At 37.0% G+C, this 15,854-nt stretch overlaps 1 protein-coding gene across 3 annotated transcripts; it reads right to left on the bottom strand.

The window, feature by feature from the left end:
* Positions 1–290: 290 nt before the first annotated feature.
* Positions 291–3,704, bottom strand: LOC121992499 (putative 12-oxophytodienoate reductase 11). Of its 3 annotated transcripts, XM_042546942.1 has the most exons (6): positions 3,500–3,703; positions 3,159–3,299; positions 2,926–3,056; positions 2,340–2,516; positions 490–994; positions 291–385 (listed from the first exon to the last, which is right to left on the bottom strand). In XM_042546942.1, exons 1-6 carry the CDS (start codon positions 3,565–3,567, stop codon positions 367–369), a joined length of 1,041 nt encoding a protein of 346 aa, XP_042402876.1. In that variant the 5' UTR covers positions 3,568–3,703; the 3' UTR covers positions 291–366. The 3 variants fall into 3 exon arrangements, with proteins under 3 accessions (XP_042402876.1, XP_042402875.1, XP_042402874.1); XM_042546941.1 differs by having other exon boundaries at positions 291–994; positions 3,159–3,303; positions 3,500–3,704; XM_042546940.1 differs by having other exon boundaries at positions 291–994.
* Between the last annotated feature and the right edge of the window lie 12,150 nt (positions 3,705–15,854).

Genomic DNA, 15,854 nt, shown 5'->3' with positions numbered 1-15,854 from the left:
AAGAGGGATTTCCCAATTTAATTATTCCATTGGGCATTGATCATGTGCTTTTTCTGTCAACAGCCGTTTTGAAGTGCCATTAACACAAAATTAATGAGTCAAAATGCATCCTAAGGCAGTTATTGTAAATATTCTAAATGTTAAGATCTTGGATTCCTAGAATTAGTTTTTTCTTTAATTGCAATGGGAGAAATATATATATATATATATATATATATAGAAATATTTTATCAAGAATTGAACCAATGAATATAATCGCAGCCCACACAAAGGATGATTCATGCCTGGGATTTGGCTTCATTTTCCATGACTTATTTTTGACTTTCCTGGAGTTCATACAAAATCTGTAGACAGTAGCAGTGGAATTCACATGTGCATCCCACACCTACAACATTTTTATAGTTTGGAAGTCATGAATCAGATTCAAGAAATGGATAGTCTGTGTATCCAACAATAGGATCAGAAATGCAGAAAGTTCCGCGATTATACTTGTTGAGTGGAGCATTCATCTCGAATCGTCGTGGAAGATCAGGGTTAGCCAAAAATAGTCGCCCGTAAGCCACCAGATCTGCATAACCACTAGAAATGGCCTTATTGCCGCTTTCTCTAGTGTATCTCCTGCCGACAATAAAAGTTTTTCTGAATGCTTTCCTAATTGGAAGAAGACTGCACGGAACTTCTCCTGCTCTTGCCTGCCAAGGATCCACCATGTGACAATATGCAATTGCATGTTTGTTCAATGCATTGACCATGTGTAGTCCAAGAGCTTCAGGGTTGGAGTCCTCGCATTCGTAATAGTTGGTGAAAGGAGAGAGCTTTATTCCCACTCTATCAGGTCCAATTTCATCCACCACAGCATCAATTACTTCTAAGGCAAAGCGGCATCGGTTATCTAGGCTTCCACCATAGTGGTCGATACGATCATTCACTTGGTCCTTCATGAATTGATCGATCAAGTACCCATTAGCCCCATGAATCTCAACTCCATCAAAGCCTGTACATCAAAAGAAGAGCATGTCTCCCAATTAACAACCTTAAAATTACCAAAAAGTTCAGTTTTCAAATGCTACCATAACCATAGAGATTATCTTCAAAAATACAAATAAATAAATAATCCTAGCCTAAAGAATGCTTCCAGCATTTGATGCCAGTATAAGGAAAAGAGATCATGGGTAAAAATAAAAATAAAGTGCATATGGAGCACTTAATAACATCATTAATCAAGAAAATATTCTACAACACAGATCAAACATTATGAAAAGTAATCAAGCCTTGAGATAACTAATGGAGAAGGAGCACAATTATGATTTGAAACTCTGTATCTCTGTCTCATTTACAACATATGTCATTTTTAGCCAAATGAAGAAATTCATGGGAATTATATTAATATCATTGAGGCCATCAGATCATCAATTCATGTTAGTCTCAACTAACAATATGCAAATTGAACTTAGAGCTTATCCATCAATTGAACTTTATGCAAATTTTTTCACTAACAATATTCCATGCTCCTAAAATCACTTTTAGTCTCCATCTACACAATGCACTTTCAACTCTAATCGATCCAAGTTGTGTGTGGAATCTAACATTAAAGCATGTTATAATCAGGAATCAGAAAAAGAAAAAAGAAAAGGCAAGAAAGAACAATCCCAAATCCACTAAGAGGACCAACTGATGCCTCAACAAAAAAACTGTGGAGCAGTGTGTATCAGATACAGTAGATAGGGCATCTGATAACCAGATAAGATTGCACTCTGTAAGTAGACAAACCATGTGCAGCTCTATCTAGCTTGAGCTCCTTTATGGAGGCAGTGCCTATGTGAATTCATGTTTGGCTCTTGTTGAGAATATTGCAAGTGAAGCCTCCAGCTTGGCTAGATTGTGGACTTGCAAATCTATTCGAAAGAGATGTTTCTGAAAAAAACTGCTGTTACCAGTTCTTACATATACATTCTTTGGCATGTCAGGAATGCAGGTTTACGCTTGTGAGATAGACAGTTGTCCAAGCTAGTTAAGCTCAATTGAGGTATCAGTTGGAATAATCATATGCCTATATGTTAAGTAAGATGCACTTAACCAATCTACCATATCTGCACCACGTTCAATTTAATCACAAACAAAATGAACCATATATAATATTGTATCTCCTTGGCCAAACTAACCAAGCTTAAGAAGTTTCCTTTCCCCAAAAAACCCCAATACAGCTGGTGACTACATAGGCATTGTGTTTTTTTAGCATTAGCGATATAAATAAATCTGCAATAGCAGAAGCTTTTCCATATCCTTAGTTGATTATCTACCATGACAAAATGAACACGGAATAAACTAAATAGTCTTACCGGCCTCAATAGCATTTCTAGCAGCAACTCTAAAATCATTGACAAGCAAAGGAATTTCTTCTATCTGCAACCTCCGTGGAGCAGAGAAGTTCACAACATCAATGCCGTTAACCCCTATTTGAGGACTCAATGGCTTGTCAGTACATGAAATAGGTGCTTGTCCATTGGGTTGAAAATCTGCAGAGGAAAACACAGGCACATTAATCAAACTAGGATGTATTGCTATTGAATAAAACTGGTATGATATTTATTCCTTACCATCCTAACCAGTACTCAGCACAATGTTTAGGAGAGATGCCTATAGACTTAGAATGCAAACTGAAGCAACTGATTAGATCTACAGATGAATCACTCAGTGTAAACAAGCTATTTCTGTTTTGGCAATACAGCTACTTCTGCGATCATGTTTTTCCCTTGCCAAATGGCAAACATTTAGCACATAGATATTCTTTCATAAATTTAGAGGGTGTCTAAACTTAAGAAGCACCGCGAGATTAGAGGACTTTCAAATTCAATCAAGACTTCGACTTTACATTGATTTACCCAAAGACAAAGGAGTTAATGAATAAGTGCCGATGAAACAAACCGTGACTGGAAACTCTTCCAACATGCCCAATCTGGACAAAAAAGATGCCCCCTTTCTCATGGACTGCATCCACTATTGGCTTCCATGCTTCCACTTGTTCTCTTGTCCAAATGCCAGGACAGTCTGCGTACCTTTCCCAATCCAATTTCAAGCAACAAATACAAATCGCATCATAAATTATAGAAATTTCTGAAACTGAGAATGAGGACTAAATTGATCTTGCAAAGTCTCACCCTTGAGCAGTGTCGGAAACTCCGGCCGCTTCAGAGATCAGGAGGCCACCTCTGGAAGTTCTCTGAGAGTAGTACAAGATGGCATGTGGCTGTGGAAGGTTTCTGTAGGATCTCTGCCTTGTCAATGGCGCCAGAACAATTCTGTCTAGCGAAGTAAAAGCATCAAAAAAAGGAAAAAAAAAAAATGCAGTTTGGGGGTGTGACTGGACTTCAAAATATTCCATATTTAGGTTGACGGAAAGAAAAGCCTAGTGATCTCATGTGAAAGAAGCCATTGCGCATGATTTGAGCGAGCGGAGAGGACAAAAAGGGAATCAAAACTAGGGTTGATGATTACCAACCTGTGGGAGAGCTCAAACTTTCCCATCGTGTAAGGAGTGAGAAGGGGAATCGCATCTAGAGCCGCCATGGTATTCCCCTGCAATGATCGGAGCTGCGCGGAGGGAGAATTAGTGACCTTGCTAAATTATCGTTCGGTTCATTTTTGCCAGTGGATTAATTTTGGAATGTTCGTTCGATTGCATGTTCGGTTTGATTCACGAAAGTCATTAGTTAGAGCGCTCTTACCGGGTCATTAAAGCAAAATTTTTACTAACTCTGATTCTTAATAGATGTCCATGTTCGGTAAAGCGATCTTTGCGGGTCATTAAAGAAAATTTACTAACTCAATTTCTTAAGATGCCTCAAAATTAAAAAGTGCTCTGCCATTGTATTATTATCCAGACGTAAAAATATATACCAACTTTTATAAAGGAAGATCTGTTACCTTAATGACCCCTAATGATCTCACGGATATATATATACCAATTTTTTTAAGATTCATATGAACTTATATATAACCTCCCACCATAATGGTATACTCGGTTTCCATCAGCTTATAATTTTTTATAGAAATATCTTTACATATCTCTATATCCCGCCTTCTCATACGGTTGGCCCAATAAATCGAATAGGATATTATATGGGAGGATATTTCTATTAACTTTACTGCCCATTACTCAATTTTGTAAATCTACTATGTGTTGATTATCTCGATTTGTCGTTGTATAGTTAGGCGTGTGGTGAATTAAGGACAAGTTGGTCAGGTGAATTATGTGAATAAGTTGGGCGTGTGAGGCTGAATAAGTTGGGCGTGTGAGGCAAGGAAATTAATTAAGTCAATCAACTTGGATGAATACTACAAATTAGTAAAGATAGTTGATACAGCGATAAAGAGGAGTCTATCTATCACGAGTCAATTGACACGATATCGGTCAAAATTAAGGCGGTCAATGTTAGGGCTTACAGAAAGAGCATCGGCCAAAGGTGGTTGTCTGGTTATCCCGATCGGCAAATGAGTGGGCAAGTGGATTACCCGGCCGATCAGACAAATGGACATAATGGGTTGGTCAGACAAATACAACCCATAGTTGGTTGTTTCAGTCGGTAGGAAAACGAGCCGCTCGGACCGCCCATCCGACAGGAAAGCGAGCCGCTCGGACTGCCCGTCCAGCGCAAGAAAGACACTACACGGGAGAATGCGTGAAAACAAAAGAGAACACTCCGTCTATCATTGTTAAATATGAAGAAGCCAAGACTAAGAAGAACACTCCATTTATCATTAATGCACATAAATCAAGACAAAAAAATCTTCCTCTGACAATTAATATCGTTAAATAAGGACAGATGAACGATCACAAATAAAGGTATAAAAGGGGTACGCCAGGTTATGAGGAAAGGCAAGATTCATCTATTTCTCAAATACACATTTTTTGTTCCTGATTTTAACTTGAGTATCGGAGGATCAACGCTATAGACCTCTTCCGCTACTAGAAAACTAGGCTTTTGAGACATAACAAAATATGTCTTAAATTATAAATTTAGTGTCTCAAAAAGTTTGTGAGACGGTAATATAGTCATCCCCAATACAAGTATCTCAAAAAAATATTGAGACAATTGTACTATCTCAAATGCTATTTAAGACATAGTTGGAAACCTGGTAAACACTCAGTTCTAGTGGGACTACAGTTATTCAATATATACCAATGAGCTTTCTCCCTTATTATTTGGTCAAACTTAACTTATTTTTAATGACCAATGAAATTTATATTTTGAGAACAAACATCCAACTTGCATCTTGGTCACTTACCATCAATATTGTTGGTGCTAGAAATACCACATAGAACTTAAATTTTGATGTACGACTAAATTTAAGTTAGCATTTTTCATGATCTAATAAAGTTATGTCAAGTATGTAGGTGTAGGTTACTTGATAACAAGTGAAGTTCTAGTTGAAAACCTGGTAAAGATCAAGTTCTAGTGGGACTAGGCATCAGAAGGCCTAGTTGGGAACCAAGCAAAGGCAAAATCCTAGTGGAACTAGACAACAGAAGTGTTGGTTGGGAACCAAGTAGAGGCAAAGCCCAGTGGAACTAGACCAAGAAAATTAGGTTGGGAACTAGACGATGAAAGTCTTAACGGGGCTAGACAGTAGCAGACTTGGTTGGGAATCAAGTAAGAAAATTCTAGTTGGGAACTAGATGACTCAAGTCCAAACAAGTCCAAGCAAGTACTCTTGATAACTAAGTTTAGATGGATTAGCTAGGAATTAAACATCTAGCTAAGGTACGTACAAGTAATGTTTATCTTTCCATCACACTCATTACGTGTTGCTTTTGCAGAGAAGCATTTTTTATTGTTTCAAGCGACAGAAGAGAGTTGGGCGACTAGTTGAGGATAAACCTTGAAGACAAAGTCAAAAGGTTCAAAGCAACTGGAGCGAGGAGCAGGGCGACCTTGGTGTCCGAGTAATCTGAGATAGCTTCAGGAGACAAGAGATAATGAGATTTAGCAATCTAGAGAAGTCAGTCAATATTGGATTTGACTAAGCAGCAGGCCACTGAAAGGCATCCAGTCCATCGAATATCACAAAAAAAGTTATCGATGGCGATAAAATTTACAACCAAGTCCGGTCCAGTCGACTAGAATAGTGTTATGTTAGCATCAACATGAGCTCTATAAAAGGTGGCTCGAGGCTGCTATTTGAGTTACAACTCAAGCATCCTACTCTCTCAGTTCCTCGAAAAAGCAAGCTCTCTTGTGCTCCGTGCTAATGCACTGTGCTCGCAATACGGCATCGTTTTAATCGGCAATAAGGGCTAGTATTGTATTCTTTTGCTAGTTACCGTGTCTTGTTGTGCTTAAACCTTTTTTTAATTCCACAATGAATCTAAATAAGAATCGCACATTATTTTAGTCAATGCATATTAATCTCCGCGTAGTCTTGCTTCTAGTTCTTGAATGCTAATTTTTACTTAACATTTCATTAGTCGTTGCATGCTCAATATTGTATTACTTTTTGCATATTTAGGGGGCGTTTGGTTCTTTCTTAGGAATAGGAATCGGAATGGGAATCATTGTATTGTGGAATGGGAATGGGTATGAGTATGGATATCACTCTTAAAAGCAATGTTTGGTTAGTTGTATATCTTCTATCGGAATAAATCAAAGTTTCCTTTTTTACCCTTAAAGGAAAATAAGAGAAAAAATTAGATGTGAGAGAAAGATGAATGTGAGAGAAAAATATGATGAAAGAGAATGATGAGAGAGAAAGTATTATGAGAGAGAAAGTATGATAAGAAAGAATGAAGAGAGAGAAAGTGTGATGATAGAAAAAAAAAAAAGAAAAAAAGTGTGATTGGAGAGAGCATGATGAGAGAAAATATGATGTGAGAGAAAGTATAATAGGAGAGGATGTAGAGAGAGAAAATATAGTGAGGGAAAATGAGGAGAGAGAGTGTCATGAGAGAGATTGAGGAGAGAGAAAGTATGGTGAGAGAAAAAGAGAACAGTAAATATGATGGGAGAGATTGAGGAGAGAGAAAGTATGATGACAGAGAAAGTGTATTGAGAAAAAAAGTAGTAAGTGTGATAAGAGAGATTGAGGAGAGAGAAAATATGATGAGAGAGAAAGTATGTTGAGGAAAAAAGGAGAAAGTGTGATAAGAGAGATTGAGGAGAGAGAAAGTATGATGAGAGAGAAAGTGTGATGAGAAAAAAAAGAGTGTGATGGGAGAGATTGAGGAGAGAGAAAGTGTGATGAGGAAAAAAAGAAGGAAGAGAGTGCGATGGAAGGGGTTGAGGAGAGAGAAAGTATGATGAGAGAAAGTGTAATGAGAAAAAAAAAAGAAGAGAGTGCGATGGAAGAGATTGAGGAGAGAGAAAGTATGATGAGAGAGAAAGTGTAATGAGAAAAAAAGAGGGAAAAAAGTGTGATAGGAGAGATTAAGGAGAGAGAAAGTGTGTGATAAAATGATGAGAGAGAAAATATGATGAGAGAGAATAAGGAAAGATAAGTGATATGAAAGAAAAAATAAATAAATATATTTTGATATTTGATATTAATGGAGAAAATTTTAGTTTTAAGTCAAGGGTATTTTTGGAATAAGGGAATATTTTGATTGATGAAAATAGGATAATGACTCATTGAAGGGGAGGTACATGGGAATGAGTTATTACCCAATTTCAAGGATTCATTCCCTTATTTATATTCCTATTCCTATAATCCAAACATTAACAATGGGAATCAATGATTCTCATTCCCATTCCTCACTCCTATTACCCTAAACCAAACGCCTTAGTGTTTTTAGAAATATTACATGCTAAGTAAATTGTCAAATATTGCATGCTAAATTTATTATAATGTCTCTTATCACATAATCCTCTGTAATTGACCCCTCAAGTTTTGCCGTACTTCTGAAATATTTCTTCGAAGTACCTCAAATAACGCTACAAAGGATACATCCATCGAGAAGAAACTTGCCAGTTAACTTTGCCTCTTCTAGCAAGTGAATTGATAAGTGCATCATGATATCAAAATAAGCCTGGTGGAAAATTAATTCAAGCTGGTATAATATCATAACAATTTCCCTTTATGATTCCTTCAACTTGTCAACAATTAATATTTTCTTTGTTATCTCATGGAAAAAATTGCAAAGCTCTATAATAGCCTCACATGCATCTTTTGTAAGTATTTTCGAATACCAATAACATGCAAGTTTTGAAACAGAATATAAAAATCATGAGTTTTAAGTCCTTGCCGCAACCCTTCATTTTTGATCATTCGTCGAGAAATATTTACTGCATAACCATCCGAAAAATTCATAAATTTTAACCGCTTACAAAAATTATTATGATCACCAAGTTTCAAACTGTATTTGGCTATTGGCTTAAAAGTTTGTTTCCCAATATCTACAAGTACAATTCAGGTTTTAAATGCGTGCTTTTGGTGTATCTCTACTTTTTCCAATGGTATCTAATGATGTCCCAACTACAACGTCACACATTCACTTCCACATTTCAACGTGCATAACATCTGGATTATGTCTTAATTAGTTAATTTCAAATGAGGCCAATACTCACGTTCATGAAAAATGAACTTCCTCATTCAATTATCCTATCATCCCCTCTATCGCCATGTTTTCATTTTCTTCAACTATTTGCACTTGAATTAAAAAATCATCGGATATAAATGCTCGTGGATGTTTGTTTTCAACCCTATCGTTAAATTTCTTACTTCTACATCATATATGATTTAATCATAATTTTCTATAGTAACCCATGTGATACAACTTATTGATACATGGCATACATTACAAATAGGGCATGCTATATATGATATATCTTTTAGAGCATCTACAATGGGAGCTCTTGTGCTCGGCAAAATTTTTGAATATTCAAATTATTTAAAATGTGGAAAATAATGTGGTTATTTTTGGAGAAGTTATCTTTGTGCAAATGCGAAACATAATATATTTCACATTCCATAAATGCAAAAAAAAAAAAAAAAAACCAATGTTCTGCATATGCGGAAAAGATTTTTTTATTTTTACAGATTTCACATTCTGCATACAAATTATTAACAATATTCTTTTGTAAACATATGCTAGGGAGTAAAGCATATAATCAGACAATTCCTTTAGAGCATCATTTTCTTATACAACTTAATAAACACACTACTATCAATTGAAACCATCCAACAAAGTTAGCCTCATAAAACATTATTGTCCAAATAAAATTTATATTTTGCTACGTAATAATTAGTATCCCATCCCTAACCTCTCATGTGTACCGCGATCGTTATGTTGTACTGTTCTTTTTTGTTTGCGTAGAGCTATGGGGAGATCACCATGATCTTCGAAGGTAGCCTCATTTTGCTCATCCAGCTCATTATCATTCACTTGCAATTGATTAGATCCATCATTGTGTGTATTATCATTGGTTATGTCAGAATCAAATGTTTGATAAAAAAAGTGAATTAGAGTAATAGGCGATGGACAAGTTGTGGAGGTATGGGTTGGTAATGTAGTATTAGAGTGATTTCCATGTTCGAAATTACTTGAAGAACTCCCAAGACCAATATTTGGAAAATGAGATTGAGTAGGTTGAGTTCGACATCTCCTACCATCTTGTCTTCCCCACTAAACATTTCTTTGTTCTCTATGAATCTTTTGTGTAGGTGGACTTTTGTGACCAACTTGTTCAACTACATGCAAATGCCTAATATCCAAACGTTGTTCTCCTCTGGCTTGGTGCATGTAGTGGTTAGTTATGTCTCGAATTTGTGCAAAATATCCAGCATGCCTAGCATCATTGATAGTCATCAAGTCTAATGTTGTAGAAAACTTGGCTCATGCCATCCATCTAACAATATATATTAGATGAATTAGTTAGTATGAATATAATAAATGAGAATTAATAGATACTAATAAAAACTTAATATAGGAAAAAAAAATCAAATACTCAATACTCTCTCCATCACCCTAAAAGTCATTAGAAGAAAATCGTTGACTCGGATTTGTAATATATATAACTGTCCGCTGTCAATACCAAGACATATATTCTACGGAGGCATGTATTGGATTATTCACTAACTCGTCATTTTCAACATGGTTAAGTGAATCACGCCAATGATCAATGTACTGTTGATGTGTCTCTATCCAATTAGTGTAGGCTCTACTACTGTGTGTCATTTTATGCAATGCAACATGTTTATCTAACAAGCGAGGAATAGGGATCGGTTGATGCATACCGAACTGTCGTAAAACTCTATTAGGAAAGTGAGCTTCAGCAATCTCCGAACATATCAACTTGGTGACAGATCTCCAACATGCTCGACCTCTTGTACAATACGAAGGCAATAATTCAAGAACATGTTTTTTATAAGATAAACTGAAAAAATTATTATAGAATTTTTATTTATATGGATGTTAAAAAACATATAGCATATTATCGTTCATTTATACCAGATCAGGCTGTAGATTGGCGAATACATCTCGATAGACAGGCAAAACATGGATCAGAACTCTAGTCACTCCAAACTCCACATTCCACCTTAAATATATGTGGATGGAAGGTTATTAAACTGAACGCTGCATATATAAAAAAAAATATAAATAAATAATTTAATCCATTGTATTGAAGTAAACAAACCTCGATCCATAAGGGCGATTGAAATCGACTTCATCAGTGGGTCGGATGGGTTGAATGGTGGGTAACCATTAGCAAGCCCACAACTAAAAGAAAATGATATATATTAAAAGAATTACAATATAATGCAATACATCATTAAGTTATATTCAATTACCTACAATAATACTAGAGGATAAGATATCTCATTCGCCTTTGATATGACGTTTTGCACAAACATTTATATAAATAGGCCAAAATAGCACTCCCCCAACTCATAAATAGCACTCCCCCAACTCAGACATATCGATCAAATTGAGGAGGTAATGCATGTACACAGCGCTACCAGATAAATCATATAACAAATTACCACCCAATAAATACAAAATATAGATTCTCGCCCATTGAATACATGATTCATCTAATGCATTCTCAGGTCAAGGTCTACAGATAATATCATATAAACACCTTAGTAGTGTTCGATTATTCAATATAGCACCATCTGGAGCAGTAAAACCCATCATAGTCTCACATATATCTATTTACTCTTGTAATGATTTGTTTATATTAGCAGCACACGCAGGAGATCCTATAACTTAGAGGCCCTACAAAACCTCAACATCCTGTAGGGCAATTATGGCCTCACCAATAGGGAAGTGAAAAGTATGAGTTTCTGAATGTGATTGCTCCACTAGAGTAGTAATAAGACAATGATCGAGTTGGATATATCCACACCAAATGACACCCTCAAACTCAGCTTCTTGTATGTGATGCATTACACGCTCTGGTATATCATCAACATGTCTCCAAAAACTACTGTCACATCTTCTTACTTTAAGTTGACCATCCATAATTTTTCTATAAAATAGATCTGAAGATCTATGCTCCTTGTGTAAGAACAACAAGTTTGGTATCAATAAGCTTGGATTTAAATTATAAACTGGAGGTGATCATTTTAAACACCCTGCAAAATTTAAAAATTAAACTAGATTAAATATTAATAATAACATATTGTTTAAATTATGTTACAAGCAATAATGGACAATATTTAATTTATTCACAACAGCATAAAGAACTTACATTAAACAAACAATATTTGTAAAGAAAAAAACACAAATAAAGACAAGAGTACAAAGTCTTATATCTAAGCAACAACATAAAATAGAGTATAAATAAAGTTGTACAAGGTTTCAAATCCTAAATAACATAAATGTATGAGACATAAACTTATAAATACAAAAATTAATAAAATACTAACTCCCATCACACGATATTCACGTATTGAGATATAATATATTTAAAAAAAACATCAACTATCGACTTCATTATCAACCCTGGGGTGTGTATTTTGACAATTTCTTCTGTTGTGGCCAGTTTGGTGACACCTTCCACATCTACGAGGTTCATCAGGGTGCCTCAAATCCATCTCATTTTGTATTCGATTTTCATGTCACCGAGTCTATGATTGATCAATCTTGAGTAATCTGCTTGAATCTCCCAACTTGGATTTGTTCAATAATCCTTATGACGAATAGGATAAAAATTGCCAGAATATTGTGTCATGTAAGTCTTTGTAGTGTGAACTTCATCCACAAGGTCAATAGCATTATCCCCTCTACGTCGCCAAACAACAATTGCGTGTGAACATGGAAATCTATGCATTTGCCACTTTCCACATGTGCAATCATTTTCATAGTAAAGAACTGTATGTACATGACCATCTTTACCATTCAATTATCTTGTTGTTACAATCTTGTACACTCCATCTACATAGCTAAACTCATCAATGTGATGTCCTTGTGCATGTCTTTCAGCCTCCCTGAATTTACTCCAATGATGTGGCAGGAGGATTGTATTACAACCTTTTAAAAAGTTGAACAATTCTGTGAAATGATAGATCAATGCATGTCTTAATTGTTGATACAGTCTGACCTGGATGTTGTTTTGTTGTTAACACTGATTTAAGTTTGTATCAGATATTTAACTCAGATTGATTACTAATCTAGGTTGACTTGGTTGACCTGATTGAGAAAGTCCTAACTGGGATGTTAGGCAGTTGGAAAGTCCTGGTGAGTGAAGCCAGGCAGATTGGAAATCCTGGTGAGTGAAGCCAGGTGAAAACCCTAGTGAGTGAAGCTAGGTGCAAGTCCTGGTGAGTGAAGCCAGGCAAGGGAAAATCCAGATGGATCAAGGGTGATCGGACATCTGGTGTTGAAAAGTCCAAGAAGGAAACTTGGCATGCGAAGTCAGAGAGGGCTCGGTAGCTCGTTCTCTGGACCTGATGGACTCGGAGAGGGCACGGTAGCTCGTTCTCCGGATTAGGTCAGAGAGGGTCCTAAGTGGGCATTCCATGGCACATTGGATCGGTCGGTGGGACCGATCAGTGCACATGGATCGGTCGGCGGACCGATCCGGAAATCGAAGTTCCATGGATCGGTCGATGACCGATCGGATGACACTCGTAGCACAGCGAGTGAAATCTGATCGGGATCGATCGAAAACACCGAGTGCACATCGATCGGTCGGGAGACCGATCGGAGAAGAGCCTGCGAGAGAGAGAAGGGTGGATCGGTGCGTGGACCGATCACACTCTCGATCGGTCCTGCGACCGATCGAATAACCTCGATCGCCGTTGCTCGATCGGTCCAGCATGTGATCGGTCGTGACCGATCCACACACTCGATTTGTTATTGTATCGTCGATTCCTTCACCGCTTCGATATACCTCATTCATTTATGTGATATAATCCTCTGTGTTGTTAGCTTTTGAGTTTGCAGGTTAACAGCATCATTCCAAGCCTAATTTCAAATGAAGTTCATAAGAGGAATCGACAAATGGTCTTTCTTTGGTTTCGCATGGTGCATTTCGGCATCAACGGATCTTCTGTGATCCGTGCGATCCGCTTGACTCACGGGATTGGTTCGAGCTCGAAGACGCCGTGATGACCGTGATATCATTGGTGTGAGTTCGGAGAACCGGTAAGGAGGAAGAGGGATTAGTTTGCACAGTTTTGGACCAGATCGGTGACAACAGAGATCAGGTTTGAGAAGCAATAAAAACAGAGAGGAGAACAAGAACAACAACAAGAAAGCTTGAAAGAAAAGTCTTTGTTGTGCGAAGTTCTTGAGCTCTCGGGTGGAACTGCGATTCTGCTACTGATCCTCGCGTGGTTGTAAGCATTTTTATTCTCCTTTGCCACCGAGTTTCTGTAAGTCTCGTGCTTTAACTTAGATATTTCTTGAGACGTTGTGGGGAGGTTACTCCACCGAGAAGGAGGATTTGTAGCCGGAAGTTATCCGGGGTGCGATCTACCGAAGATCAAGGAGTCGTCCACCTTACGGACACGCCGAGGAGTAGGGGCAAGTTATCCCCGAACCTCGTAAATCCTAGTGTTAGTGTGCTTGTGTTTTTCTTTCCTTTAGTTGTCTAATTCCGCTGTGCTAACAATTATCTGTGTAGAAGTTTTGTTTAAGTTTTTAAAGGGCTATTTACCCCCCCCCCCCTCTAGCCATCTAAGATCCCAACATTAATTGGCAACCCCCCAACAATAATACATTATTCAAACTCTTAGAAGTGTTTGTTGTGAGACATCCCCATCTATGGTTACCATCGTAAGCAAGACTCCACCGACTTATGTCAATATCTCTCAAATATTGTCATGCCGCTGGATCAAGTGCCCTTATCTGTCTACTAAATCTGTTGAATTTCTGTCTTTGAGTAGTACTGCCAATAGCTTAACAATAATGTTTCAAAGTGGCATTCTTAAACTTTGTCATGAAATTACTTTGAACATGTATAAGGCAAAATCTATGATATGCAATTGGTTCCTTCCAATCCTCTAAATTTGACATAGTCTGATTAATACCACGGTGTCTATAAGAAATAACACATAATTGTCTATCTTGTGCCACATAATACCTAAATTGTTCAAAAAACCAACACCAACTAGCTATAGTCTCCTCATCTATTATAACATAAGCAACAGGTAATATACGATTGTTTGCATCCATAGAAACAACTACAAGCATCTTTCCCTTATAAATCTCTCGCAAATGCGTACCATCAATATTGATAACCGACCTACACATGTGGAATGCATCAATTGCTGGTCCAAATGACCAAAAGACTTTCACATTATTTTCAGTGCTACTTGGGTGATGATGCCACTTAACAATAGTATTGGGATTAGAATGCTCTAAAACTACAATATATAAAGGTAGCTTAGCGAAATTATTTTCCCAATTTCCATAAACAATCTCTATAGTTTTTCTCCTCCTATGCCATGCCATCTTGTATGAAACATTAACATGCAATGATTGTTTAATATCAGCTTGGACATTTTTTACAGGATAACCAGGGCTCACTTCAATTTTATGGATAATGTGACACGCAATACTAGCTGAAGTGAAATTTCTATTATTATTGTCACTGATGGAACCAAGATAATTGGGCATATTCACTCATCGAGTGATTTGTCACATTTTATGCATCTTCTTATGAACTGCATGAATACACCAAAGATACGGTGACTTGCAATTCTCAGGCCCACTGTTAGAACCTGTCTGACTACATTACTTTGTATTTTGCAACCCATGTGTTGATTCAGCTTTCAACTACCTTAAACTCCCGATTTTGACTGATAGATCATAATATCACGGCTTTCCACAGTTGAGACTTGCTGTCAAATCGCATTCCTTGCCGAATTTGATTTTTTTGATTCACTCCAAATCTCAATATGAACATTATCTTCTCGATCTACATTGTCATCGGCAGTTTCCTCCCCTATATCATTCATGACGTGCATCATCATATGGTGGAATCTCACCATGATTAAGATGAATATCACAATCACTATCATCCATAGGAATGCTCAAAATGCCCCCACCATCTTCAGAAGATTGGGAATGAAAATATTCATTGCTCCGTGGCTTATCATCCAACTACACCTCTGGTGGTATGGAAAAGGAATCAGGGTATCATACATTGGAGATTCTACATGAGGAATCTCAACAAAATCTTGAGATGGTAATGGAGGACCCATATTGGTATCTTCGCATATAGTCATCTAAATAAAAAATTCAGATATCAAACTTGGGACATAATTCAGTTCAACAGATCCATTAGAAAATCCAACATGAGACATTGATCCCATATAGCTATTAAGAAGCGCGACCATGTGTTGGATTGAGATACATGTGAGAGGGGGTGAATCACGTGGTTTTCAAAAACTTAGTTTTTTGGTTTTGAAAT

This window comes from Zingiber officinale, chromosome 6B (assembly GCF_018446385.1).
Source record: "Zingiber officinale cultivar Zhangliang chromosome 6B, Zo_v1.1, whole genome shotgun sequence".
NCBI lineage: Eukaryota > Viridiplantae > Streptophyta > Magnoliopsida > Zingiberales > Zingiberaceae > Zingiber > Zingiber officinale.
This window is presented reverse-complemented; position numbering and strand designations above follow the sequence as displayed.

What these genes read in the sequence shown, in the direction of transcription:
- LOC121992499 (XM_042546940.1), bottom strand. Translation starts at nt 3,567, where the DNA reads ATGGCGGCTCTAGATGCGATTCCCCTTCTCACTCCTTACACGATGGGA. An exon ending in AAGTTTGAGCTCTCCCACAG is followed by an intron (nt 3,300 to 3,499) that starts GTTGGTAATCAT and finishes TTCGCTAGACAG; the next exon opens with AATTGTTCTGGCGCCATTGA. An exon ending in TGGAAGAGTTTCCAGTCACG is followed by an intron (nt 2,517 to 2,925) that starts GTTTGTTTCATC and finishes TTTCCTCTGCAG; the next exon opens with ATTTTCAACCCAATGGACAA.